General features: G+C 68.9%; 4 protein-coding genes across 6 annotated transcripts; 2 read left to right on the top strand and 2 right to left on the bottom strand.

Annotated features, from left to right (window-relative positions):
- Window positions 1-2,287: 2,287 nt before the first annotated feature.
- On the top strand, window positions 2,288-7,709 carry ADAMTS4 (ADAM metallopeptidase with thrombospondin type 1 motif 4). 2 transcript variants are annotated; one of them, XM_069878554.1, is made up of 9 exons: window positions 2,288-2,523; window positions 3,345-3,668; window positions 4,217-4,349; window positions 4,432-4,602; window positions 5,011-5,297; window positions 5,763-5,949; window positions 6,041-6,216; window positions 6,289-6,464; window positions 7,105-7,709. In XM_069878554.1, exons 1-9 carry the CDS (start codon window positions 2,374-2,376, stop codon window positions 7,490-7,492), a joined length of 1,992 nt encoding a protein of 663 aa, XP_069734655.1. In that variant the 5' UTR covers window positions 2,288-2,373; the 3' UTR covers window positions 7,493-7,709. The 2 variants fall into 2 exon arrangements, with proteins under 2 accessions (XP_069734655.1, XP_069734656.1); XM_069878555.1 differs by lacking the exon at window positions 2,288-2,523 and adding an exon at window positions 3,213-3,235 and having other exon boundaries at window positions 3,266-3,668.
- Window positions 7,710-9,002: 1,293 nt separating this feature from the next.
- Window positions 9,003-15,180, top strand: B4GALT3 (beta-1,4-galactosyltransferase 3). Its single transcript, XM_069878400.1, has 7 exons — window positions 9,003-9,042; window positions 10,013-10,286; window positions 10,819-11,054; window positions 13,593-13,783; window positions 13,853-13,975; window positions 14,065-14,169; window positions 14,826-15,180. Exons 2-7 carry the CDS (start codon window positions 10,034-10,036, stop codon window positions 15,178-15,180), a joined length of 1,263 nt encoding a protein of 420 aa, XP_069734501.1. The 5' UTR covers window positions 9,003-9,042; window positions 10,013-10,033.
- A 160-nt stretch (window positions 15,181-15,340) lies between these two features.
- PPOX (protoporphyrinogen oxidase) lies at window positions 15,341-21,447 on the bottom strand. Its single transcript, XM_069878793.1, has 12 exons — window positions 21,323-21,447; window positions 20,572-20,706; window positions 19,885-20,000; window positions 19,553-19,685; window positions 18,395-18,548; window positions 18,129-18,319; window positions 17,591-17,651; window positions 17,389-17,507; window positions 17,155-17,268; window positions 16,254-16,397; window positions 15,660-15,702; window positions 15,341-15,558 (listed from the first exon to the last, which is right to left on the bottom strand). Exons 1-12 carry the CDS (start codon window positions 21,407-21,409, stop codon window positions 15,422-15,424), a joined length of 1,434 nt encoding a protein of 477 aa, XP_069734894.1. The 5' UTR covers window positions 21,410-21,447; the 3' UTR covers window positions 15,341-15,421.
- A 334-nt stretch (window positions 21,448-21,781) lies between these two features.
- On the bottom strand, window positions 21,782-26,970 carry USP21 (ubiquitin specific peptidase 21). Of its 2 annotated transcripts, XM_069878740.1 has the most exons (14): window positions 26,897-26,970; window positions 25,936-26,005; window positions 25,076-25,862; window positions 24,248-24,307; window positions 23,577-23,700; window positions 23,379-23,490; window positions 23,157-23,294; window positions 23,011-23,075; window positions 22,821-22,924; window positions 22,609-22,695; window positions 22,431-22,509; window positions 22,245-22,352; window positions 22,043-22,157; window positions 21,783-21,954 (listed from the first exon to the last, which is right to left on the bottom strand). In XM_069878740.1, the coding sequence occupies exons 3-14, from the start codon at window positions 25,835-25,837 to the stop codon at window positions 21,864-21,866; spliced, it is 1,845 nt and encodes a 614-aa protein (XP_069734841.1). In that variant the 5' UTR covers window positions 25,838-25,862; window positions 25,936-26,005; window positions 26,897-26,970; the 3' UTR covers window positions 21,783-21,863. The 2 variants fall into 2 exon arrangements, with proteins under 2 accessions (XP_069734840.1, XP_069734841.1); XM_069878739.1 differs by lacking the exon at window positions 26,897-26,970 and having other exon boundaries at window positions 21,782-21,954; window positions 22,043-22,352; window positions 25,936-25,999.
- Window positions 26,971-27,056: the final 86 nt, after the last annotated feature.

The following is a 27,056-nucleotide window of genomic DNA, read 5'->3' as shown; positions in this document are numbered from 1 at the left end:
AGGGCTGGAGATAGAGGGGACAGGGCTGGGGATAGGGGGACAAGGATGGGGACAGGGACAGGGCTGGGGACAGGGATGAAGAGGAAGGAGAAGAGGACAGGAATAGGGATGAGGGCATGGGGATAGGATGGGGAAGGAGGGGACGGGGATGGAAATGAGGACTGGACTGGGGACAGGGACAGGGCTGGGGACAGGGCCAGAGGGGCCAGAGGGCTGTGTCTGAGAGCGCAGAGGTGTCCCCAGGCCGTGACCCTGTCCCCTCCCGTGTCCCCGTGCCAGGAGGGAACCAGCCCCTGTGCCCGTCCCAGCCCAGGTGGTTCCCACGCACCCGGATTTGTCCCCTGGCAGGGGACACGGGGAGAGCCCAGCCGTGCCGGGACACCCCGTGTCCCCCCGTGTTCCCTCACCGCGGGGTCACGGCGGCTCCCGCGGCCTCTCCTGCGTCACCGGCCATGGTGACGCCCGCGGCCGCCGACCCCCACGTCACGGCTGTTCCCGAGCCGCCTGAGTCACGGCGCCGCGCGGGATGATGCCGTCCAGATGTTGGACGCTGGCTCCGGCATCCGGCACGGAGCCAGAGCTGGAGCTGGAGCTGAGCCCCCATCAGCACCCATGGGCGCCCCACGCCGGGGACTGGGGCTGGGGGTGCTGGAACTGGGGTTACTGGGGCTGCGGATGCCGGATTTGGGGGATGCCGGCGCTGGTGGATGTTGGTGTGTCAGATTCCCCAGGATGCCGGCTGTGCCGGATGCCAGAGCCAGGTGATGCCAGGGCCCGTGGGACGCCGGCTGTGCCGGATGCCAGAGTCAGAGCCCATGGGATGCCGGCTGTGCCGGATGCTGGAGCCAGAGCCCATGGGATGCTGGCTGTGCCGGATGCCCAGGCTGGATGATGCCAGAGCCCATGGGACGCCGGCTGTGCTGGATGCCCAGGCTGGATGATGCCAGAGCCCATGGGATGCCGGCTGTGCCGGATGCTGGAGCCAGAGCCCATGGGACGCCGGCTGTGCCGGATGCCAGAGCCAGACGATGCCGGGGCCCATGGGATGCCGGCTTTGGCAGCTGCCGGAGCCCAGTGGATGCTGCGTGTGCCGGCTCGGCTGGTTCTGGGCTCCCGGTGGGCTCTGCGCCGCGCCGGCAGTGCCGCTGCTGAGCTCGGGTGCCATCAGGGCCCATGGGTGCAGCTCCGCTGGGGCCCCGGCACAGAGGCCCTTTGTGTGGCTGCGCCGGGTGCCGCCGGCGCCCTTTGTGCCGCACCGCGTCACCCCCTCATCCCGGGGACGGTGGGGATGGCACCGGCACCGGCACCCGTCAGCAGGGCAGCCAGACCAGGGGTGCCGGGGGTGCCGGGGGCGAGGGGCAGGAAGGGCGGCCGGGCACGAGTTCCCCTTTCCCAGAAGGGAGGAAGCAGGATACGGCCCGTTCCTGCCGGGCGGGGGGCCAGGAGGTGACTCGGGGGTGACACAGCGGGGACCCTGCCGGGAAACACCAACACGGGGCGTGGGAGGGGATGGGGTGGGATGGGATAGAATAGAATAGAAAGGAAGGGATGGGATGGGATGGGATGGGATGGAATGGGGTGGGATGGGATGGGATGGGATGGGATGGGATGGGATGGGATGGGATGGGAAAGGATGGATTGAATGGGATGGGGTGAAATGGGATTCATGGAAAGGGATGGGATGGGACGGAGGAGTTGGAGAAAGAGGGGCTGGTCTCAGAATCGCTTGATTGGAAAAGACCTTTGGTTGGAAAAGAGCTTGATGGAGTCAAGGGGGAAGGGACAGGTGGGGATGGATGAAGGTGATGAGGAGGGAGGGGATGGGAGGAAGGAGATGGAGAAGGAGGGGATGGAGAAGGCTGGGGATGGGATGGAGGAGACGGGTGGAGAGGATGGGATGGAGAAGGAGTGGATGGGATAGAAGGGATGGGATGAAGGAGATGGAGAGGGACGGGATGGAGAAGGACGGGGAGGGCTGGAAGGAGCAGCCGGGGGGGTGGACGAAGAGGATGAGGATGGGGACGGGTCACCGAGGGTCCCGTCCCGCTCCCCGGGGACCGGTTTGTGCTTTCCCGGAACGCGGGGGGGGCCGGGACATCCCCCCCCCCCCATTCCCCCCCCCCCGCTCCGCCCCCCCCCGGGGCCGCCCCCCCGGTAAAAGGCGGCGGCGGAGGGGGCAGAGCCGGGACCCGCCGTCGCTGTCCCTCTGTCCCGCTGTCCCTCTGTCCCGCTGTCCCGCTGTCCGTCTGTCCCGCTGTCCCTCTGTCCCGCTGTCCCGTTGTCCCTCTGTCCCGCTGTCCCTCTGTCCCGCTGTCCCAGTGCCTGGCATCCCTCCCTCTGTCCCGTTTCCCCGTGTCCGTCTGTCCGTCTGCCATGCTCCGCTCCCTCCTGGCCGCTGTCGCTGTCGCTGTCGCCGTCGCGGTTTCTGTCGCCGCTGCCGCCCCGGGTCCCTCGTGTCCCGTTACGGCCCCGGGGGGACCCGGGACCGAGCCCCGAGTGCGACCGACCCCGCGCAGAACCAGGGTACCGGGATGGGATGGACTGGGATGGACTGGGAGAGAGGGACTGGGAGGGATGAACCGGGATGGGATTGTCAGGGATGGACTGAGAGGGATGGACTGGGAGGGATGGGATGGACTGGGATGAGATGGACTGGGAGGGATGCGATGGACTAGGATGGGATGGGATGGGATGAGCTGGACCAGGAGGGACTGGGAGGGATGAGCCAGGATGGGATGGACCGGGAGGGATGGACTGGGAGGGATGGGATGGACTGGGATGAGATGGACTGGGAGGGATGCGATGGGCTGGGATGGGATGGGATGGGATGAGCTGGACCAGGAGGGACTGGGAGGGATGAGCCAGGATGGGATGGACCGGGAGGGATGGACTGGGAGGGATGGGATGGACTGGGATGAGATGGACTGGGAGGGATGCGATGGGCTGGGCTGGGCTGAGCTGGACCAGGAGGGACTGGGAGGGATGAACTGGGATGGGATGGACCGGGAGAGATGGGATGGACCAGGAGGGATGGACTGGGAGGGGTGGGATGGACTGGGATGGGGTGGGATGGTCTGTACTGGACCAGGAGGGACTAGGAGGCATGAACCAGGATGGGATTGACTGGGATGGACTAGACCAGGAGGAATGGACCAGGCTGGGCTGGGCTGGGTTGGGATGAACGGGATGGGGCGGGACACACCGGGCTGGGACAGACCAGGAGTGGGATGGAGGGGTCCCTGGCGCTGGGGTCCCTGGGATGGAGGGGTCCCCCGTGCTGGGGTCCCTGGGATGGAGGGGTCCCCGGTGCTGGGGTCCCCCTCCCAGCGCCCGCTCCCCGGCAGCGCTTCGCCTCGGTGCCGCGCTTCGTGGAGCTGCTGGTGGTGGCGGACGAGACGATGGCGCGATTCCACGGCGAGGGGCTCCGGCCGTACCTGCTGACGGTGCTGGCGACGGCCGCGCGGGCCTTCCGGCACGGCAGCCTGGGCAACGCGGTGGAGCTGCGGGTGAAGCGGCTGCTGGTGCTGGGCGAGGGCACCCCGGGACCCCCCCGCACCTCCAACGCCGCCCAGATGCTCCGGAGCTTCTGCCAGTGGCAGCAGGGGCTCAACCACCCCGACGAGGACAGTCCCCACCACTTCGACACCGCCGTCCTCTTCACCCGGCAGGTGGGGAGCTGGGGGGTCCCCGTGGGGGGATCGGGGGCTGGAAGGGGCCCTGAGGGTCCCCATGGGGGGATTGGGGGTCTGGAAGTGTCCTGGGGGTCTCTATGGGGAGATTGGGGGCTGGAAGAGTCTTGGGGGTCTCTATGGGGGGATCTGGGTCTGGAAGGGACTTGGGGGTCCCCATAGAGAGATCAGGGGCTGGCAGGGTCTCTGGGGGTCTCTATGGGGAGATGGGGAGCTGGAAAGGTCCTGGGGGTCTCTATGAGGAGATTGGGGGGCTGGAAGGGTCTCTAGGGGGGGAATGGGGGCTGGAAGGGTCTCTGGTGGGGGTCTCTGTGGGGAGATTGGGGTCTGGCAGGGTCTCTATGGGGGTCTCTATAGGGAGATGGGGGGCAGGCAGGGTCTCTGGGGGTCTCTATGGGGACATGGGGGGCAGGCAGGCCCTGTTGGTGCCGCTGTTCTGGGGGCTGGTGGGTCCCCAGGGTGGCTCCCCGGGTATTTGGATCTGGGGGTGCCGCGAGCCGCCCCCCACGTACCTCCGGCCCCCCCAGGACCTGTGCGGGGCGTCCACCTGCGACACGCTGGGCATGGCGGACGTGGGCACGGCGTGCGACCCCGCGCGGAGCTGCGCCATCGTGGAGGACGACGGGCTGCCCGCCGCCGTCACGGCCGCCCACGAGCTGGGTGAGCAGCGGGGAGCACGGGGCGGGGGGACCCAGCTCCCCCGGAGAGACCCTGGGGCTGACGCCGCCGTCTCCTCGCGCAGGGCACGTGTTCAACATGCTGCACGACACCTCCCCGCCGTGCCGCCAGCTCAACGGCCGCGACGGAGCCGCGCGCCGCGTCATGGCCCCCGTCCTGGCCTCGCTGGACCCCGGGGAGATGTGGTCGCCCTGCAGCGCCCGCTTCATCACCGACTTCTTGGACAACGGCCACGGTACGAGGCGGTTTGGGGCATCCCGGTGCATCCAGGTCCCATCCCGGTGCATCCACCTGCCATCCCGGTGCTGGGCATCCCAGTTTGGGGCATCCTGGTGTGTCCAGGTCCCATCATGGTGCCGGGAATCCCAGTTTGGGGCATCCTGGTGCATCCAGGTCCCATCCCAGTGCATCCACCTGCCATCCCGGTGCTGCACATCCCAGTTTGGGGCATCCCGGTCCAATGTCGTGCCATGCTGCTACCAGGCATCCCAGTTTGGGGCATCCTGGTGCATCCAGGTCCCCTCCTGGTGCATCCAGGTCCCATCCTGGTGCTGGGAATCCCAGTTTGGGGCATCCTGGTGCATCCAGGTCCCATCCCAGTGCCACGGGGCAGCCCCGGTGCAGCGGTGCCGTGTCCCCGCAGGTCACTGCCTCCTGAACAAACCCTCGGAGTGGCTGCAGCTGCCATCGGCGCTGCCGGGCAGCGTGTACCCGGTGCAGCGGCAATGCCAGCTGGCCTTCGGGCCCGACTCGCGGCACTGCGGGGACCAGCAGCCGCCCTGCGCCGCGCTCTGGTGCTCCGGCCACGCCGGCGGCCGCGCTGTCTGCCAAACCAAGCACTTCCCGTGGGCCGACGGCACCCCCTGCGCACCGGGGCGTGTCTGCATGGACGGTGTCTGCGTCGGCACCACCCGCGTGCGGGAGCTCACGGTGAGTTGACCCCCCGATGGGTTTTGTGGCCCGGAGGGGAAAGACCTGGGGGTGTTGGTGGAACAGGAGCCAGCAGGGGCCCAGGTGGCCAAGAAGGCCAATGGCATCTTGGCTTGGATCAGAAATGGTGTGACCAGCAGGGCCAGGGAGGTTCTTCTCCCTCTGGACTTGGCCCTGGGGAGACCGCTCCTCGAATCCTGGGGTCAGTTCTGAGCCCCTCCCCACAAGAAGGATGTTGAGGCTCTGGAGCGAGTCCAGAAGAAGGCTGAACATTAGGAAAAAATATGTCCCGGGAAGGGTGATTGGGCACTGTCCGAGGCTGCCCAGGGAGGGGGTTGAGTCCCCTTCCCTGGAGGGACGGGTGGACGAGGTGCTGAGGGACATGGGTTACTGATTGATGGGAATGGTTGGACTCGATGATCCTGTGGGTCTCCTCCAACATGATGTTTCTATGATTCCGTGCAGACGCCCCAGGACGGCAGTTGGGGCCCGTGGGGCCCGTGGGGCGAGTGCTCGCGGAGCTGCGGCGGCGGCGTCCAGCTCTCCCACCGTAACTGCTCGGCGCCGGCACCGCGCCACGGCGGCCGCTTCTGCGAGGGGAGGAGGACGCGGTTCCAGTCGTGCAACGTGGACGAGTGCGAGGGCAGCAGCCGTGAGTGGGGCGGCGCGGGGGGGAGCGCGGCGGCACCGAGCCCCGGTTGGCACCGGCCGCCGGCGCTGAGCTCGCCCCGTGCCGCCCACAGCCCTGGCGTTCCGGGAGCAGCAATGCGCCGCGTTCAACCACCGCCCCGAGCTGGTGCGAGGGCTGCCGGCGCCCTCGGACTGGGTGCCGCGCTACAGCGGCGTCGCCGAGCGGGACCGCTGCAAGCTGACCTGCCAGTCCGAGACTCTGGGCTACTACCACGTCCTGCAGCCGCGGGTGAGCGTCCCCCCCGCTCGCCGCGTGCCCCGCGGTGCCGCCGGCGGGCGCTGAGGCCGTGCTGTGCCGCAGGTCGTCGACGGGACCCCCTGCTCGCCCGAGGGCACCGGCGTGTGCGTGCAGGGCCGCTGCGTCCCCGCCGGCTGCGACCGCGTCATCGGCTCCAAGAAGAAGTTCGACAAGTGCATGCGGTGCGGCGGCGACGGCTCCGGGTGCACCAAGGTCTACGGGTCCTTCGGCAAAGCCCGGTGAGCCGGAGAGCTTGGCAAGTGGAGGGTTGGGTGGAGAGGAACCTCCTTGAGAGGTTCGACACCACGGGAGACCTGGACAGGCTGGAGGGTTGTGGGGAGGAGAAACCCAAGAGGTTCAACCACAACAAGAGACACCTGGATGGGCTGGAGAGCTGGGAGGAGAGGAATTTCGAGAGGTTCAACCACAGCGAGCGGAGGAACGCGCCCCCCGGAGCAGGAAGGGTCAGGGTGGGCCAGCTGGGAAGCAGCTCTGGTGGCCACCAAGCCAACCACGAGCCAGCCAAGGGCCCTGGTGGCCGAGAAGGATGAGGGTGTCTTGGGGTGCACGGAGAGGTGTGTGGGGAGCAGGCGAGGGGGTTTCTCTTCCCACCTGTGTCCGGTGTCCAGCTCTGGGCTCTGCGGCTCAGCGAGGACCAGGACCAGCCGGAGGGTGCCTGGAGAGGGCAGGGAGGTGAGGAGGCACCTGGAGAAGAGCCGGGGAGCCCGGAGGGGAGATTCCTGTGCCGGAGCTGAGGAGGGTGCCGGGGGCTCCTTCCCTGGAGAGAACCGGACCCCGGTGACTCCGTGGCACGTGGCGGGTTGGACTGGAGGAGCTGCCAGCGGGCTCCTACCCCTCTAACCCCTCCGCGTCCCACAGCTTCGGCTACAACGACGTGGTGACCATCCCGGCGGGCGCCACGCACCTCCTGGTGCGGCAAATCGGCGACGCGGCCTTCCTGGCGCTGCGGCGTCCGTCCGGCGGCCCCATGCTCAACGGCGGCTTCGTCCTCGTGCCGTCCCCGACCGACGTGGCGCTGGCCGGCGGCACGGCCCTGCGCTACAGCGGAGCCACCGCGCCCACCGAGACGCTGGCGGCGCGGGGGCCGCTGACGGAGCCGCTGGTGCTGCAGGCGCTGGCGGTGGACGAGCGGCAGCCGGCGCGGGTGAAGTTCAGCTTCTTCGTGCCGCGACGCCCCGACGGCGCCTGGGAGACGCAGAAAGCCCAGATCCTGGAGATCCTCCGGCAGCGCCGGCGCGGGAAGTAGCGACGCGAGGCCGGGATGTGGTTGTGCCAAGGGACGGTGGCACCGCGGCGCCTATTTATTTGGATATTTATTGTCACGGAGCCCCTCGCCGGCTCGTGCCAGGAACTCGTCTACCTCAGCCGCGGTGCCGGGGCGGGGGGACCCCCTGGGCTGGCTCCAGCCCCCCCAGCAGCGATGGAGCGCGGCCTTGTTATTTAAAGATGATTCTGGAGCGGGAGGCGCGTGGTGATGGACACGGGGCGGCGGTGCCAGGCACGGGCACGGCTGCAGCTGCGGCTGCGCCCGGAGACACCGCGGCTCCCGGCGGCAACCCTGCCCCCCAAACCGGGGCGCCCCCAAACCAGGGCGCCCCCTGCCCCTTCTGCCACCTAAGCCAGGGCACCCCCAAACTGGGGCACCCCCAGTTCCCCCTGCCCCCCAGACTGGGACAGCCCCTGCTTCCCTTCTGCCCCCCAAACTGGGGCACCCCCAGTTCTTTCTCCCCCAAACTGGGGCACCCCCAGTTCCTTTTATACCCCAAACTGGGACACCCCCAGTTCCTCCTGCCCCCCAGACTGGGACAGCCCCTTCTCCCCTTCTGCCCCTCAAAGTGGGACACCCCCAGTTCCTTTTATACCCCAAACTGGGACACCCCCAGTTCCTCCTCCCCCCCAAACTGGGACAGCCCCTGCTTCCCTTCTACCCCCCAAACTGGGGAACCCCCAGTTCCTTTTACACCCCAAACTGAGACAGTCCCAGTTCCTCCTGCCCCCAAACTGGGACACCTCCAGTTCTTTCTCCCCCCCAAACTGGGGCACCCCCAGTTCCTCCTGCCCCCAAACTGGGACACCTCCAGTTCCTCCTGCCCCCCAGACTGGAACAGCCCCTGCTCCCCTTCTGCCCCTCAAAGTGGGGCACCCCCAGTTCCCTTTATACCCCAAACTGGGACACCTCCAGTTCCTTCTCCCCCTCCAAACTGGGGCACCCCCAGTTCCTCCTGCCCCTCAGACTGGGACAGCCCCTATTTCCCTTCTGCTCCCCAAACTGGGGAACCACCAGTTCCTTTTACACCCCAAACTGGTACACCCCCAGTTCCTTCTCCCCCCCAAACTGGTACACCCCCAGTTCCTCCTGCCCCCCAGGCTGGGACAGCCCCTGCTCCCCTTCTGGCCCCCAAAGTGGGACACCCCCAGTTCCTTTTATACCCCAAACGGGGACACCTCCTGCCCCTTCTGCCCCCCAAACTGGGACACTCCCAGTCCCTCCAGTCCCCAGACTGGGGTCCCCATCACCCCCCCCCGCGCCGTGACGTCACGAGGGGGCGTGGCCACAGCGGCGGCGAGGCCCGAGGCGTCCTCGGTTGCCGGGGCGACGCGCGGGGGCGGGGCTTGAGCGGACGTCGCCACGCTTGGGCGGGTGCCACGTGACCACGCCCTCAGGCTCTGATTGGATCCCTCGTGTCCCGCCCCCTCCTGGCCCCGCCCCCGGCCCTGATTGACACCTCCCGCCTCCCCCCGGTCCAAGATGGCGGCGGCGCGGGCCGGGAGGGGCTGAGCGGAGCGAGCCCGCAGGTACCGGGGGGAGAGGGGGGAACGGGGGCTCCAGCAGCGCCCCACGCGGGGCCCAGGCCTCCAACAGCCCTCGTCCTGCCCCCTCCGCCCCCTCTCTGCAGCCTCCCCCAACTTTCCGGCCCCCCCACCCCTTCTGACCCCTCTCTGCAGCCCCCCCCTTTTCCCCCTGACCCCCCCAGCTCCCCTTGACCCCTCTCTGCAGCCCCCCTGACCCCTCCCCAGCTCCCCTGACCCCTCCCCAGCTCCCCCTGACCCCTTTCTGCAGCCCCCCGATCCCCCCCAGCTCCCCTGAACCCCCCGAGCTCCCCTGACCCCTCTCTGCAGCCCCCCTGACCCCCCCCAGCTCCCCATAACCCCCCTCTGCAGCCCCCCTGACCCCCCCCAGCTCCCCCTGACCCCTTTCTGCAGCTCCCCTGACTTCCTTGTTCCCCGCAACCCCTCTCTGCAGCCCCCCTAGACCCCCCTGTCCCATCTGCTCCCTCGATCCCATCTCTGCTCCCTGCCCTGAGCCTCCCCAGCTCCCCTCAACCCCTCTCTGCAGCCCCCCCAACCCCCCCAGGTTCCTCAGCCCCATTTCTCCTCCCTCCCTGCAGCCCTCTCAGGTCCCCCCCGCCGCTGCCCTGACACCCCCACCCCTCGGACCTCTCTCCACAGCGCCCCCAGCTCCCCTGACTCCCTTTCCACAACCTCCACAGCCCCCCCAGGCCCCCCTGCCCCCTCTGCTCCCTCCCTTGACCCCCTGAGCTCCCCCTGACCCCTCTCTGCAGGCCCCCCTGACCCCCCCAGGTCCCTCAACTCCATTTCTCCTCCCTCTCTGCAGCCCCCCCAGCTCCCCCTGTCCCCTCTGCTCCCTCCCTTGATCCCCTGAGCTCCCCCTGACCCCTCTCTGCAGCCCCCCCAGCTCCCCCTGTCCCCTCTGCTCCCTCCCCTGACCCCCCCAGCTCCCCCTGACCCCTCTGCTCCCCCGCAGCCCCCCGCCGGCCCCCCCGCCATGCTGCGGCGGCTGCTGGAGCGGCCCCGCTCGCTCGCCCTCCTGGTCGCCTGCCAGTTCGCCTTCGTCGCCTACTTCTCTCTGGGGGGGTTCCGCACGCTGAGCGCGCTCTTCGCCCGCGCCGCCGCCCCGGCCGTCGACTACTCCCGCACCCACGACGTCTACGCCAACCTCAGCCGCCTCCTGCCCCGCCGCCCCCAGCACGACCCCGAGCGCCCGCTGCCGCTCTGCCCCGAGCGCTCGCCCCTGCTCGGTGAGTGAACCGGAGCCCCTCGGGCATGGGGGGCAGAAACGACCCCCCTCATTCTCCCTGGGGCAAGAACCGGGACCCTCCTAGGCATGGGGGGCAGAACCGAGAGCCTTCGTCCCCCCCAGGGGCAAGAACCAGACCCCCCTCATTCTCCCTGGGGCAAGAACCAGACCCCCTGGGTTTGGGGGGCAGAACCGGGACCCCTTCATACCCCCCAGGACAAGAACTGGACCTCCTTCGTCCCCCCAGGGGCAAGAACTAGACCCCTCTGAGCATGGGGGGCAGAACTGCCCCCTCTCCTCCCCTCGCGGGGCAAGAACTGGAGCCCCCTGGGCATGGGGGGCAGAACGAAGACCCCTTCTGTCCCCCCCAGGGGCAAGAACCGACCCCCCCTGTGCCACAGGCCCCCCAAGGGCCGTGTGGGAGGTTCGCGTGGGGGGGTGCCCCATGGGGAAGGGGCGCTGAGGCCGTGGGGAGGGGGTGCTGGGGCCGTGGGAGCCGTCGCCGCCCCCCGCCAGCCCCGCTCCCCCCGCAGTGGGGCCGCTGACCGTCAGCTTCAGCCGGGTGCCGACGCTGGAGCAGATCCAGGCCAAGAACCCGGGGGTGCGGGACGGGGGCCGCTACCAGCCCCCCGACTGCGAGCCGCGCTCCCGCACCGCCGTCATCATCCCCCACCGCAACCGCGAGGCTCACCTGGGACACCTGCTCTACTACCTGCACCCCTTCCTGCAGCGCCAGCAGCTCCAGTACGGCATCTACGTCATCCACCAGGTGAGCCGCGCCGCGCCGGGGGCTTTGCTGGGCACTGAGGGCTTCACTGCGGCGTTTGATGGGTGCCAGAACCTTCACAAGGTGCTTTGCCAGGCCTGGTGGCTTCGCCAGGTGCTTCACCGAGCCCCAAGGGCTTCGCCAGGGGCTTTACTGAGCACCAAGGTCTTCACCGGGTGCTTCACCGAGCACCAAGGGCTTCACCGGGTGCTTCACCGAGCACCAAGGGCTTCACCGGGTGCTTCACCGAGCACCAAGGGCTTCCCCAGGGGCTTCACCGAGCACCAAGGGCTTCCCCAGGGGCTTCACCGAGCACCAAGGTCTTCACCGGGTGCTTCACCGAGCACCAAGGGCTTCACCGGGTGCTTCACCGAGCACCAAGGGCTTCCCCAGGGGCTTCACCGAGCACCAAGGGCTTCCCCAGGGGCTTCACCGAGCACCAAGGGCTTCCCCAGGGGCTTCACGGAGCACCAAGGGCTTCACCGGGTGCTTCACGGAGCACCAAGGGCTTCACCGGGTGCTTCACGGAGCACCAAGGGCTTCACCGGGTGCTTCACGGAGCACCAAGGGCTTCACCGGGTGCTTCACGGAGCACCAAGGGCTTCACCGGGTGCTTCACCGAGCACCAAGGGCTTCACCGGGTGCTTCACCGAGCACCAAGGGCTTCACCGGGTGCTTCACCGAGCACCAAGGGCTTCACCGGGTGCTTCACCGAGCACCAAGGGCTTCACCGGGTGCTTCACCGAGCACCAAGGGCTTCACCGGGTGCTTCACCGAGCACCAAGGGCTTCACCGGGTGCTTCACCGAGCACCAAGGGCTTCACCGGGTGCTTCACCGAGCACCAAGGGCTTCACCGGGTGCTTCACCGAGCACCAAGGGCTTCACCGGGTGCTTCACCGAGCACCAAGGGCTTCACCGGGTGCTTCACCGAGCACCAAGGGCTTCACCGGGTGCTTCACCGAGCACCAAGGGCTTCACCGGGTGCTTCACCGAGCACCAAGGGCTTCCCCAGGGGCTTCACCGAGCACCAAGGGCTTCCCCAGGGGCTTCACCGAGCACCAAGGGCTTCCCCAGGGGCTTCACTGAGCACCAAGGGCTTCCCCAGGGGCTTCACCGAGCACCAAGGGCTTCACCGGGTGCTTCACCGAGCACCAAGGGCTTCACCGGGTGCTTCACCGAGCACCAAGGGCTTCCCCAGGGGCTTCACGGAGCACCAAGGGCTTCCCCAGGGGCTTCACGGAGCACCAAGGGCTTCACCGGGTGCTTCACGGAGCACCAAGGGCTTCACCGGGTGCTTCACGGAGCACCAAGGGCTTCACCGGGTGCTTCACCGAGCACCAAGGGCTTCACCAGGGGCTTCACCGAGCACCAAGGGCTTCCCCAGGGGCTTCACCGAGCACCAAGGGCTTCCCCAGGGGCGTCACCGAGCACCAAGGGCTTCCCCAGGGGCTTCACTGAGCACCAAGGGCTTCCCCAGGGGCTTTACGGAGCACCAAGGGCTTCACCGGGTGCTTCACCGAGCACCAAGGGCTTCACCGGGTGCTTCACCGAGCACCAAGGGCTTCACCGGGTGCTTCACCGAGCACCAAGGGCTTCCCCAGGGGCTTCACCGAGCACCAAGGGCTTCCCCAGGTGCTTCACCGAGCACCAAGGGCTTCACCAGGGGCTTCACCGAGCACCAAGGTCTTCACCGGGTGCTTCACCGAGCACCAAGGGCTTCACCGGGTGCTTCACCGAGCACCAAGGGCTTCACCGGGTGCTTCACCGAGCACCAAGGGCTTCCCCAGGGGCTTCACCGAGCACCGAGGGCTTCACCGAGCACCAAGGGCTTCACCAGGGGCTTTACTGAGCACCAAGGGCTTCACCAGGTGCTTCACTGAGCACCAAGGGCTTCACCAGGGGCTTCACCGAGCACCAAGGGCTTCACCGGGTGCTTCACCGAGCACCAAGGGCTTCACCGGGTGCTTCACCGAGCACCAAGGGCTTCACCAGGGGCTTCACCGAGCACCAAGGGCTTCACCAGGGGCTTCACCGAGCACCAAGGGCTTCCCCAGGGGCTTCACCGAGCACCAAGGGCTTCCCCAGGGGCTTCACCGAGCACCAAGGGCTTCCCCAGGGGCGTCACCGAGCACCAAGGGCTTCCCCAGGGGCTTCACCGAGCACCAAGGGCTTCCCCAGGGGCTTCACCGAGCACCAAGGGCTTCCCCAGGGGCTTCACCGAGCACCAAGGGCTTCACCGGGTGCTTCACCGAGCACCAAGGGCTTCCCCAGGGGCTTCATGGAGCACCAAGGGCTTCACCGGGTGCTTCACCGAGCACCAAGGGCTTCACCGGGTGCTTCACCGAGCACCAAGGGCTTCACCGGGTGCTTCACGGAGCACCAAGGGCTTCACCGGGTGCTTCACCGAGCACCAAGGGCTTCACCAGGTGCTTCACCGAGCACCAAGGGCTTCCCCAAGGCTTCCCTGGGCAGTGGAGGCTTCACCAGGGCTTTGTGGGCACCGGGGGTGTCACCGGGGGCGTCACCGGGGTTTCCTGCAGGCCGGGAATTCCACCTTCAACCGAGCGAAGCTGCTGAACGTGGGGGTGAAGGAGGCTCTGAAGGATGAAGAGTGGGACTGTCTCTTCCTCCACGACGTCGACCTCATCCCCGAGAACGACCACAACCTGTACACGTGCGACCCCTGGAACCCCCGACACGTCTCCGTCGCCATGAACAAGTTCGGGTACAGGTGAGGAGCCGCGGGGGACAGGTGAGGAGCCGCCTCCGGCCCCGGCTCAGCCCCCCCCGTCTCCCGCAGCCTCCCGTACCCCCAGTATTTCGGGGGGGTCTCGGCGCTCACCCCCGACCAGTACATGAAGATCAACGGTTTCCCCAACGAGTACTGGGGCTGGGGCGGCGAGGACGACGACATCGCCACCAGGTAGGAGCCCAGGGGATCCCTGGTTTGTGTCCTGGGGGGGTGACCGGGGGTGTCACGGGGTCCCCCGCGTGACGCCGGCTCCTCCGCAGGGTGCGTCTGGCCGGGATGAGGATCGCCCGCCCGCCCGTCTCCATCGGCCACTACAAGATGGTCAAGCACAAGAGCGACAAAGGCAACGAGGAGAACCCCCACAGGTTGGGGGGCAGCAGGGGGGCTGGAATGGGGGGATGAGAGGCCTGGAGGAGCAGCAGGGCAGCCAGAGGGAAGGCAGGGGGGCTACCAGGGTTCCTGGGGGGTCTTGGAGGCCCCAGTGAGGGTCCCTGGGGCTCGGTGGGGGTTTGGTGAGAGGCCTGGGGGCCCTGGTGAGGGTCCTGGGGGCTCGGTGGGGATCCTGGTGAGTGTCCTAGGGGGTCCTTGGGGGCCCTGCTGAGGGTCCTGGGAGTTCGGTGGGGGTCCTGGAGGCCCTGGTGAGGGTCCTTGGGGGCCCTGGTGAGGGTCCTGGGGAACCCGGGAGGGGTCCTGGGGGTTTGGTGGGTGTCCTGGAGGCCCTGGTGAGGGTCCTTGGGGCTCGGTGAAGGCCCTGGGGTCTTGGTGAGGGTCCTTGGGGGCCCTGGTGAGGGTCCTGAGGTGCCTGCGGGCTTGGTGGGGGTCCTGGGAGCCCTGGTGAGGGTCGTGGGGTTTCTGGGGGCTCAGTGAGATTCCTGGTGAGGGTCCCAGGGGCCGGTCAGAGTCCTTGGGGGAGCTGCTGAGGGTCCTGGGGAACCCAGGGAGGGTCCTGGTGAGGGTCCTGGGGGTCGGTGAGGGTCCTGGGGGCCAGCAGCCTCCCCTCCCGCTCCCCGCTCCCTCCCAGGTTCGACCTGCTGATCCGCACGCAGCGGATGTGGACGCAGGACGGGATGAACTCTCTGACCTACACGCTGCTGGCCAAGCAGCTGCGGCCGCTCTACACCAACATCACCGTGGACATCGGCACCGACCCCCGCGGCCACCGGCCGGCGGGCCACGAGGGCCAGCGGCCCCGCGGCGGCTCCAGCCCCCTGCGCCAGGAGATGCTGCGCCAGGCGCCCCCGGGGCTGCCACGCGCCCCCCGCCCGCCCGCGGCCACCGCGGCGGCGCCGGCGAACCGCACCGCGGCCGGCATCACCGACACCCCGCGGCACCAGGGCACCCAGGGCACCCACAGCGAGCCACGGGGCTCCCGCTAGCCGCCGGCCACCGCCCCGCTCGGACTCTGCCGGGAAGGGAATCCCGGCGCGGGGAACCGCGGCCTCGCCGGAGAGACTGGAGGGACCCCCCCCAGCAAGGGGCTGGGGGCTCCGGCACTGCGGCGCGCAGGTATTTATTCTATTTATGAGCTGCTCCCTGGACCTTTATAAGGATTTTTCAATTAAAAACACACTTTGTCCTAGAGCGGTGAGGGGATTGGGGGGTTTGGGGGGTTCAGGGTCAGGGCAGCCCCCCCAGCAGCCGCCCCACGGCCGCTTTGGCGCCCGCGATGCAGTCGTTGACGGAGACGCCGGCGTAGGAGGCTCCGATGAGGCTGAGGGGAAGGCACTGCTCGGCCACCAAGCGGGAGATGCGCTCTGCGGGGAGGGGGCACAGGCCGTGGGGACCCCCCTGTGGGGATGGGGACACCCCCCCCAGGGACAGGGACCCCCACCTTGGGGACCCCAGACCCCCTTACCTGTGCGCTGCCAGTGGCCCAGCGTGTACTGGGGGATGCAAGCCTTGGGGGGGGGGAAGCAGCTGGTGAGACCCCCAGAGCACCCCCAAACCTTCCCAGAGCAACCCCAGACACCCCAGTCCCCCCAGAGCACCCCCCCAGAGTGACCCCAGACACCCCAGAGCCCCACTAAATACCCCAGAGCACTGCCAATCCACCCCAGAGTGCTCCCTGAATACCCCAGAGCACCCCCAAACCACCCCAGAGCACCCCCAAACCACCCTAGAGACCCCCAGAGTCCCTCCAAACCACCCCAGAGCAGCCCCAGAGCCCCCCTAGAGTGCTCCAAACCACCCCTTGAGCCCCTCAAACCACCCCAAATTGCCCCCAGAGCGACCCCAGACACCCCAAAGCACCCCCAATCTACCCCAGAGTGCTCCCCGAATACCTCAGTGACCCCCAGGGCACCCCAAACCTCCCCAGAGCCCCCCCAACCACCCCAAAGTGCCCCCCAACCACCCCAGAGCCCCCCCAGAGTGCCCTAAACCACCCCAGAGTGCTCCCCGAATAACTGAGTGCCCCCCAAACCGCCCCAGAGCCCCCCCAGACGCCCACCTGCTGCACCCGGACGATGACGCGGGTCGGCTCCGGCTGCAGCCCCAGCTGCTCCCGCACGGCCGCCTGCGCTCGCTGCCGCAGCACCGAGGGAGCCGCCGCGGCACCCAGGCTGCGCTCGAACCACGCGCCTCCCAGCATCACCTGCCACGGGAGAACCCCAGGGACCCCCCAGAGACCCCCAGATCCAACCTGGGACCCCCACATCTGATCTGGGACCCTGAATAGGGACCCTGAGACCCCCAGATCCAACCTGGAACCCTGAATAGGGACCCAGAGACCCCCAGATCCAACCTGGGACCCCCACATCCGACCTGGGACCCCCACATCCGACTTGGGACCCTGAATAGGGACCCTGAGACCCCCAGATCCAAGCTGTGACCCTGAATAGGGACCCTGAGACATCCAGAGACCCCCAGATCCGACCTGGGACCCTGAATAGGGACCCTGAGACCCCCAGAGACCCCCCAGATCTGACCTGGGACCCTGAATAGGGACCCCGAGACCTCCAGAGACCCCCAGATCCGACCTGGAACCCCCACATCCGACCTGGGACTCTGAATAGGGACCCTGAGACCCCCAGATCCAACCTGGAACCCTGAATAGGGACCCAGAGACCCCCCAGATCTGACCTGGGAGCCTGAATAGGGACCCTGAGACCCCCCAGATCCAACCTGGGAGCCTGAATAGGGACCCAGAGATCCCAAGATCCAACCTGGGACCCTGAATAGGGACCCTGAGACCTCCAGAGACCCCAGATCTGACCTGGGACCCCTAGATCTGGCTTGTGCCCCCCCGAGATGGGGACCCTGAGAGCCCCCACATCCAGCCTGTGTCCCCCACCCCAGATGGGGACCGTGAGACCCCCCCAGATCCGCCTCAAGCCCCCCCGTCCCCTCACCGTTAGCCGCAGGGTTCCGGCTGCGGTGCCGTCGTGCTCCGGAAAAGCTACGGAATCGTAGATGATGCCCAGGAGCGCCGGGTCCTCGGAAGAGGGGACCAAGTGTCCGAACCCCTGGGGGGACAGAGAAGGCAGCGGGTGTCACCCCTGAGGCTGGGGTCTCCTCTATGGAAAGGGGTCACCCCTGTATTTTCGGGGTGTCCCCCTGGGTTTTGGGGCTCCCCCTGGTCTCACCGTGACGGGCAAGGTGACGCCCCGGTACTGCAGGTTAACCACGGCCACCGACACGGCCGGGATGGCTCGCAGCTCGCGGGCCAGCGGCTCGGCCTCGTCCGGCAACGCCTGCGCCAGCGCTGGGGAAAAAAGGGGGGGGAGGGGGTCAGTGGGGAGTGGGGAGAGCAGGGGGACCCCGAAATCCCATCACCCCGAGCCCTACCTGCGGCCGGCAGCGCGCAGATAACGTGGTCGGCTGTCACGGAGCCATCGGACAGGATGAGCTGGGGGGAGAGCGGGGGGCACTGGGGGGCACTGGGAATGGGGATCCAGACGTTGGGGTGGGTGCTGGGAAAGGGGAGGGTACTGGGGGGCACCGGGAATGGGGATGCAGACTTTGGGGGGGGGGGTACTGGGAAAGGGGAGGGTACTGGGGGGCACCGGGAATGGGGATGCAGACTTTGGGGGGGGGGGGGTACTGGGAAAGGGGGACACTGGGGTGCTGGGGGCGGCACTGGGATCCAGACCTTGGGGGGGTACTGGGAATGGGGATCCAGAATTTGGGGGTGTACTGGCAATGGGGAGAGTACTGGGGGGCACTGGGATCCAGCCAATGGGGGAAGACACTGGGAAAGGGGGTCACTGGGGGGCTGGGGGGGTACTGGGAAAGGGGATTCAGACACTGGGGGTTGGTACTGGGAAAGGGGGTTGGCACTGGGAAGTTGGGGGCCTGCGCAGGGATCCCGGTGCCCCCCCCGTACCTCGCAGCGGCCGTCGTGGCGCGGTTGCAGGCGTCTCAGAGCCGCGTGGCAGCGCAGCTCGACGCCGCGCGGGCGCAGGAACGACGCCAGCGCCTCGGGCAGCGTCTGCATCCCGCCCCGCAGCGACCACTGGCTCCAGCGCTCGGCACGCGCCCTGCGGCTCAGCCCCGAGCCCGCCTCGCGCCCCTTCCCTGCGGGCCACACCGACCGTCACCCACGTGCCGTGTGGTGACCCCACATGCCGGGACAGTGACCCCGGCCCTCACCGTGTTGGCCGGCGCCCAGCGCCAAGCCGAGCAGCACGGAGCCGCGGCGTCGCTCGGCGTGGAAGAGCGCGGGGAAGCAGGATCGGACGCTGAGCGTGCGGCAGTCCCCGGCGAACACCCCTCGGCACAGGCTGTCGGCTGCGATGTCGGCCACCTGCGGGGAGCGGTGGGGGATTCATAGAATCACAGAATCACCAGGTTGGAAGAGACCCACCGGATCATCAAGTCCAACCATTCCCATCAATCACTAACCCATGTCCCTCAGCACCTCGTCCACCCGGCCCTTAAACCCCTCCAGGGAAGGGGACTCAACCCCCTCTCTGGGCAGCCTCGGACACTGCCCAATGACCCTTTCTGTGAAACATTTTTTCCTGATGTCCATCCTGAGCCTCCCCTGGTGGAGCTTGAGGCCATTCCCTCTCGTCCTGTCCCCTGTCCCTTGGGAGAAGAGCCCAGCTCCCTCCTCTCCACAACCTCCTCTCAGGGAGTTGCAGAGAGCAAGGAGGTCTCCCCTCAGCCTCCTCTTCTCCAGGCTGAACCCCCCCAGCTCTCTCAGCCGCTCCTCTTCTTCTCCAGCCCCCTCCCCAGCTTCGTTGCTCTTCTCTGCACTCGCTCCAGAGCCTCAACATCCTTCTTGTGGGGAGGGGCCCACAGCTGACCCCAGGATTCGAGGAGCGGTCTCCCCAGGGCCGAGGCCAGAGGGAGAAGAACCTCCCTGGCCCTGCTGGCCACGCCGGGTCTGATCCAAGCCAAGATGCCCTTGGCCTTCTTGGCCCCCTGGGCCCCTGCTGGCTCCTGTTCCACCAACACCCCCAGGTCCTTCTCCTCCAGGCAGTTTCCAGCCAGACTCCTCCTGGTCTGGAGCTGCTCAGGGTTGTTGTGCCCCAAGTTCCTTGTTAAACCTCATCCCATTGGTCTCAGCCCATGGATCCAGCCTGTTCAGATCCCTTTGGAGCCTCCCTGCCCTCCAGCAGATCCAGCTTCCACCCAGCTTAGTGTCACCCACAAACTCGCTCAGGGTGCCCTCGATGCCTTCATCCAGGTCATTGATAAAGACACTGAACAGGGCTGGACCCAGCCCTGAGCCCCGGGGACGGATTCGGGGCCCGCCCGGCGGCTGCCGCTCCCCGATAAGTCGCGGGCGCTATCTCAGCCCACCTCGCGGCCGAAGCGGCGCTGGGCGAAGGCGTGGATGCTCTCGTCGGGCTCCGTCCCGGCCGGCGTCACCAGGTCCTGCACCGCGCTCCAGAGCAGCGCCCGTGAGAACGGGGGCGCCCGCCGCAGCAGCGCCCTGGGGGGACGGGAAAGGGGCAACTGGGGGGCACTGGGAGAACTGGGAGTAGTGGGGGAACTGGGGGGCACCAGCCACAGCAGCACCCTGTGGGCACAGGGGAAACTGGGGGGCACTGGGAGAGCACTGGGGGGGCACTGAGAGCACTGGGGGGGCACTGGGGGGTCTACTGGGGCTCAGGGAAGGGGGTCACACCTACCCCAGCCCCGAGGGCAGGGGGTGCAGGGCCCCCCCGACGTAGAGGAATCGATGGCGCGAGGCCGGGTGACCCCCCGGGACAGGCAGGACGTCGCCCTCCAAGCCGAGCTCCGAGATCTCGGGGGTCCGGGGGATGGGGGGGGCAAGGGTCTCAGTGTCCCCATCACCAGGGCCCCCCAGACCCAGGATCCCCCCTCAATCCCCAAGGACCCCCTTGGACCCCCAAACCCCAGGACTCCTCCCTGACCCCAGGATCCCCTTTCCATCCCCCAGACCCCCTCCTCCATCCAACAGGGCACCCCCCCCAATCCCCAGACCCCCTCCCCATCCCCCTGGCTCTCCCCCCCGACCCCGCAGACCCCCTCCCCGTCCCCCAGGACCCCCCCTCACCGCCCAGGATGCCTTCCCAGACCACCCCCCATTCCCCAGGACCCCCTTCTCATGCCCCAGACACCCCCTCATCCCCCAGACCCCTCCCCATCCCCCAGACTCCCTCTCTCCATTCCCCAGGACACCCCCATCACGATCCCCACTCCCTCAGACCCCCTCCCCATCCCCCAGACCCCCTCTCCCCTTCCCCCAGGACCCCACCCCGCACCCCTGATCCCTCAGACCCCCTCCCATCCTCCAGCCCCCCTCCTCCCAGACCCCAGCGTGTGTCCCCCCCCCCCCCCCATTCCCCCCTCACCAGCCTCAGGGTCTCCTCCCCCGCCGCCCCGGCGGGTCTCACGCCGCGGGGCCCGTGCTCGAAGACGGCGCCGTCGGGGTCCCGGGAGCTCTGGAGCCACCCCCCGAACCGGGACCCGGCCTCGAGCAGCACCACCTGCCGGAACCGGAGTGACGGGGAACGGGAGGCGGGGGGACAGGGGGGGAGCCGAGGGGGAAAGGAGGGGGGACAGGGGGAAATGAGGGGGAACGGGGGGGGGAAATGAGGGTTGAACAGGGGGGAATGAGGGGAAACGAGGGGGAAATGAGGGGAAACGAGGGGGAAATGAGGGGGAACAGGGGGAAATGAGGGGGGAACAGGGGGAAATGAGGGGGGAACAGGGGGAAATGAGGGGGGAACAGGGGGAAATGAGGAAACGGGGGGTGAAAATGGGGATCGGGGGCAGAAAGGGGGGGAAATAAGGGGGAACGGGGTGGGAAACGGGGGGGGAAGGAGGGAAAACAGGAGGGGAAATACGGGGGGCAAATAGTGGGGAATGAGGAGAAATGGGGGGGGGGATGGAGCAGGGAAACGGGGGAAAAATGAGGGAAAAATGGGGGGAAACGTGGGGAAAATGGGTGGGGAACTAGGAGGGAAATGGGGGAGCATGGGGGGAACGGGAGGACAATGGGGGAGAACGGGTGGGAAAGAGGGGAGAAAGGGGGGAAACAAGGGGAACGGAGGGAGCCCCGGGGGCTCCGGGGTCCGGCTGTGCCCGCCCTCCCCCCCTCACCTTGGGCGGGCGGGGCCCGCGGGCCAGGTGGAAGCAGGCGGCGAGCCCGCTGATGCCGCCCCCCACCACGGCCACGGTCGGCGGCATCGCGGCCGCTGCGAACGGGGACACCGGGACCGCCCCCCCCCCCCTCCGCCCCAAAACCCCGGGACCGACAGCGGGGGGCGGGGCCAGGCGGCCGCGGAGAGCGCTGATTGGCTGAGCGCGGGAGAGGCCACGCCCCCTGGTGGGAGATACAGGGAAGGGGCGGGGCCAGCGGGAGCGGGGCGAGCGCCGATTGGCTGAGCGCGGGAGGCCACGCCCCCTCATGGTGATTGACGGCGCGGGGGCGGAGCCAGCAGAGCCCGGAATAGGCCACGCCCCCTCAGATAGACCACGCCCCCACCCGCCAACCAGCTCCAGCCCCGCCCCTTTCGCCCCTCCAAACTGCAGCTTTTCGGGTTTTTTTAGTAAATTTATTGAGAAAGGCCGCTGGGGGCAGCGGGGCCGCGGCCACCGGGGCGCGGGGAGGGTGCGGGGTCCCGCGGCGGGGCCGGGGGGCTCAGGGCCGGCGTCCCGGCGGCTCCTCCAGCTCGTAGAAGAGGACGTAGCCCTCGCTGGACGGGACCTGGTTCTCGCTGATGGGCGAGACGCTGCGGCAGAACCCTCAGTCCTCGGCCCCGGCTCGCCCGGGGGGTCTGCGGGGCCGCGGGTCACGGCGTGGGGCTGGGGGGCACCTACCGGGAGTCATTGTAGAGGCGCCAGCCGGCGGCATCGCGGCAGAAGGCGGTGTAGTGGCCGTAGTGGACGCTGCCCGAGTGGTTGCAGAGGGCGTAGAGGCTGTAGACGGGGCTGCCTGCGGCGGGAGGCCCGGCTGGACGCTGCCCCGGGGCCGGCGGGCGCTGCCCCCCGTGCCCCCCGAGCGCCCCCCGCCGCGTCTCACCCGCCTTCTCGCTGGCGAATTCCCGCAGGTTGAGCTGCTGCAGCGGGAAGTCCACGAAGACCGAGCACTTCTTGATGGAGTAGCGCGTGGTGGAGAACCGGTTCAGGTCTTGGGAGGCGTTAAGGAAGCGGCCACCAGGCTCCCCGCGGGGCCCCGGCCTCCCGCCCCCCGGTTCCCAAAGGATACGCAGCACCAGGATGCGAGGGAAGCGCTGGATCGTCAGCTTCTTGGTGCTCCGCGTCCGCTGCCGGCACTTGTCGCAGACCTGCCGGCGGCACGGAGACGGTGAGGGGGGCTCCGAGCTGCGGACACCAAACCGGGGGCACCAAACCAAAGGCACCAAGCCCCAGCCCTGGCTTCTCACCGGGGCGTTCTCCGAGTCCAGCTCCTCCTCCTTGGTGAAGAGGCTGAAGCAGTCGTGGAGCGAGACCTTGCCGCCGGCAAAGCTCTTCTGCAGGGGGAGAAGAGTCAGATGGGGGTCTGGGAGGGACCAGGGGAGTTTGGGGGAGGCTGGGGGGGTCACGGAGCGTTTTAGGGGGTGACCAGGCGGCACGGGGGGCTCTGCCTTCTCCCTACCTTTGGGATGGGCAGGGAGAGATCGCAGAAGACCTCGAAGGTGGTGGAGCGGTAGCCGCAGGCCTGGCACTTGAGGCAACTCTTCAGCTGCCCCACGAAGAGATCTGGGGGCAAGGGGGGGGTGAGGGGGGGCAGAAAGAGGCACCCCGGGGGGCTTGGGGGGTCCCGGGGAGCCACCCTCAGCGCTCACCCACGACCTTGCTGTCCTCCCGCTCCAGGTAGCGCTTCCACATCTGGTTGGCGCGTTCCTCGTCGCTGCAGGAAGGAGGATGCGTCCCCATCACCGGGATGTGACCCTGTCACTGGGATGTGACCCCCCAGGACACCCCCCCTCACCTCAGCGTCTCGGGGTCCTCCAGGGCGGGGGTCCGCCGTGTGTCCGAGAGGATACTGGGGGTCCTGCGGCCCTTGCGGTTGATCTCCACGTGCAGCCGGTCCATGAAGAACTTGAGGAACTCCTGCGCGTCCTGCTGGCTGCGGAGGGTGGGACCCATCGCGCCTGCCGCCCCCAGACCCCGGTTTCACCGAGCCCCCCTGGTTCTGAGGACGAAGCCTCACCTGTACCCGGTGAAGGAGGGGACGTATTTCTGGAAAACGGCCTTGAAGCGCGCGGGGTTGACGGGCTCGGAGGAATCCGGGTGCCAGAGGGCGGCGATGACGTCGGCGAAGGCTGCGGGACGCGCGGGGGTCAGAGCTAGGGGGGTTGCGTAAGGGCTGGGAGGAGGATTAGGGGTGGAGGGGGGGGATCCATCTCACCTTCGGTGAGCTCCTGCGGGGCGCGGGAGCCGGGCGGCTGCTCCTGCTGGAAGTCGCGGCGCAGGCAGTAATCCCGCAGCGGTTTGGTGCTGCTCAGGCACTGCAGCACGGCGTTCATGAAGCACTGCGGGAGAGGCCAAGGGGACACGGGCGCTTGGCACGGTCCCCGCTGTCCCCTCGCTGTCCCTGGTGGCTCTGCGGGGACCCCGAGGGGCTGCGGGATCCCTCTGGGTGAGGGGAGCTGCTCGGTTACGGCCGCTGTGGCACCCAGGGAGCTGGAGAACCTGAGTGTCCCCAAAGAGAGGGACCAGAGGGACATGGGGACAGAGGGACGAGGGATATGGGGACAGGGGGACGCAAGGACACTGGGGTATGGGGACACGGAGACACGGGGATAAAGGGTACGGAGGTGCAAGGACACTGGAACATGGAGACACAAAGACACAGGGATATAGGGACACGGAGACACGAGGACAGAGGAACGAGGAATATGGGGATGCAAGGACACTGGGATATGGGGACACGGAGACACGAGGACACAGGGAAAAAAAGGGCATAGAGATGCAAGGACACAAGAACATGGAGACATGGGGACACGGAGACGTAGGAACATAGGGAGACAGGGACATGCGGACACACAGACGTGGGGACAGAGGGACGCGGGCGCTTACCGTGTTACCCAGGTTCCTGAGGCCGACGTGGCCGGAGCCGAGCAGCAGCGTGTGATGGGTCTGTGGGGACACAAAGGGAGCGGCGTGAGCCCCGTCCCGTCCCCGAACCCCCCCCGGGCTCCTCGCAGACAGACGGACGGACGTCACCTCGCCGCTGACGAGCAGCAGCCCCATGACGGCCGAGTGCAGCACCGACTCGGAGATGTCGGCACCGCGGCCTTTGCCGAGCAGCGTGCGGTGCAGCTTCCGCGGCAGCTCCACCAGCGTGGCCGCCGGCAGCCCCGGCATCGCTGCGGCACCGGCACCGCCGCTCCGGTGTCACCAGCACCGCGGCTCTGGGGTCGCCGGGCCCCTCTGCCTCCCTAAGCCGCAGCTCATTAGCTGATCCGATTTCCCTTGGCTATTCTGGGCCTTGCGAGAGGCTCATCCCGGAGGTATTAATTAGCGGGAGAGCCACCTCGGGGAGAGCGGGCGCCCCGAGAACGCCGGCAAACGCGGCCGCGTGCCCCACGCCGAGCCCTGGGGTGCGGGGAGAGCGGCGCGGGGAGCCCTGCGGTGCCGTGGGACGACGGGGGACGGCACCGCAGAGCTGCAGCCCCGACGGCGACGCCGCGGGCTCCTTCCTGGGATTTCAGGGCACTTAATCCCCTCGCGCGGGTCAGGGCGAGCGGAGGACAGGGCGACCGCGCCCCGGGGAGCCGGCGGAGGCGGAAACGGGCACCCCCGGAGCTGAGGGGACGCGGGTTTTCCACGGTTTTCCGCGGCAGGACTCCCGCCCGCTCCAGCAGCACCACGACCCCAGGCCAGGAGAAATCCTGTGGCGCTTACGGCTGCCGCCTTCTCCTCGGTCCTGCCGGGCGCCGGGGCTCTGCCGCGAGGAGGGCTGCCGGGTGCCGGGACGCCGGGGCTGTGGGCGCAGGGGGAGTCGGGGCCGGTTCGAGTCCTCGCGCAGCCCTCGTGCCGGACGGAGAGCAGCGGGGCGGCCGGCTTCCCGTCCAGCCCCGGCGAGACGTTGACCCTGCGGAGCGAGGAGCTCCTCCGGAGCGCCAGCGAGCCGGCGCTCAGCTGGTGGCCGCAGTCCCTCAGCACCAGCCGGCTCAGCACCGCCGCCACGTCCTCGGCGCGGCCGCCGCTGCCGCCGCCCTGGCTCAGGTCTCCGATGCTGATGGATTTGGAGCGAGCCAGGTTGCTCCGCCGGCGTTCCAAGGCCGCGGCGGGCAGGGAGAAGGACGCGCTGCCCGGCACGGCACCCGCCTGCGGAGAGCCCGGCACCCGCACGGCGTGATCCGCCTTCACCGGGCCGCGCCGGCCAGCCGCACCGCGCAGAGCCTCCGAGCGCTTCGAGGCCCGGCCGCGGTCCAGCTCCAGCTTCTTGCCGCGATCATCCAGCGCGCCGGGCCGCGGCGGCAGCAGCCGGAGCTTGGGAGCTGGGGAGAGGCCGTTGGTGGCGGCGGCGGCCAGGGCGGCCGCGTAGCGCTCCTGGCTGAGGGCCCGGTGCCCGCTGGGCAGCTTGGCGGCGGCCTTGGGCTGCGAGGTGACGACGCCGTGGTCCCTGGAACGGCCCAGCCGGTGCTCCGAGGCCTGCGGCATGGCGGGGGCGGCCGGGAGCGGATCCCTGCGGGGAGAGGACACGGGCTGACGGCGGCAGCGCCGGGACGGGGCGCGGGGGCAGCGGGGCGAGCACCCACCTCTCTCCCCGGCACCGATCACAGAACCCGGCGGCGAGTGGCCGGTCGGAGAGTCCCGGCGGCCGGAGCCCTGTGGGACAAGGAGAGACACTCTGGGTCATCAAACGAGTCACGGAGACGCTCGGCACCCCAGGGAACGGGTCTCTCTGTGCCGCCCACTCCAGCTGTGCCCGAACACAGCCGGGAACGGCTTGGCAGAGACTGGATCCGACTGGGCACCCGCTGGCGACGATGGCCGCGGTGCTGCCGGGGCCCAGCAAAGCCCCCAAGGGGGGAAGGCCCCCAGGCCTGGCCCTGACCCCTCCCCAGTCCCAGTGCCCCCACAGCCCTTGCCTGGACCCGTCCCTGTCCACCCCCCAGCCCCTGTCCCCCCTCCCCGCAGTCCCATCCCGCCCCCCCCAGCCCCTCTTCTTGTCCCCCCCCGGCCCTGTCCCACCCCCCAGCCTCTCCCCGCAGTCCCATCCCACCCCCAGGCCCCGTGGCCCCCTCCCCAGGCTCTGTCCTTGTCCCTCTAGCCCTTTGCCCCCCACCCCAGGCCCTGGGTCCCCCCCCACGGGTCCCCCTCATCCCCTGTCCTCATCCCCCCCTTTCCCAGGCTCTATTCCCCCCCAACCCTGTGTCCCCCCAGTCCCCCCCAGGCCCTGTGAACCCCCGGGATCCCCGTCCACCCCTTGGGTCCTCGTTTCCCCTCCCCAAGGCCCTGTGGCCCCCCAGTTTCGCCCCCGCCACCCCCACAAATCCCTCTCCAGGCCCTGTGACCTCCCCTGCTCCCCCCGTCGTCCCCCCAGGCCCCGTGGTCCCCCCGGGCCCCGATCCCCTTTAGCCCAGGGGATGGAAGGGGGCTCCCTGTCCCCCTCCAGGCCCCGTATCCCCCCCCACAGCCCCAGGGATGGAGGGGGGCTCCCTGTCCCCCCCGGTCCCGGGGATGGAGGGGGCTCTCTGCCCGCCCCCCCCCCCGCACCTCCCGCCGGCCGCCATGGCAACGCCTCCCGCAGCGCCCGCCGCCATCTTTGCCGCCTCCCCCCGCCCCGCGCATGCGCGGCCCCGCCCCCTCCTGACGCGACGCGTCGCCATGGAAACCGCGCGGCGTCACCCCCCCCCGCCCGTCCCTTAAAGGGGCC

This window comes from Phaenicophaeus curvirostris, chromosome 29 (genome assembly GCF_032191515.1).
Source record: "Phaenicophaeus curvirostris isolate KB17595 chromosome 29, BPBGC_Pcur_1.0, whole genome shotgun sequence".
Classification (NCBI taxonomy): Eukaryota; Metazoa; Chordata; class Aves; order Cuculiformes; family Cuculidae; genus Phaenicophaeus; species Phaenicophaeus curvirostris.
This window is presented reverse-complemented; position numbering and strand designations above follow the sequence as displayed.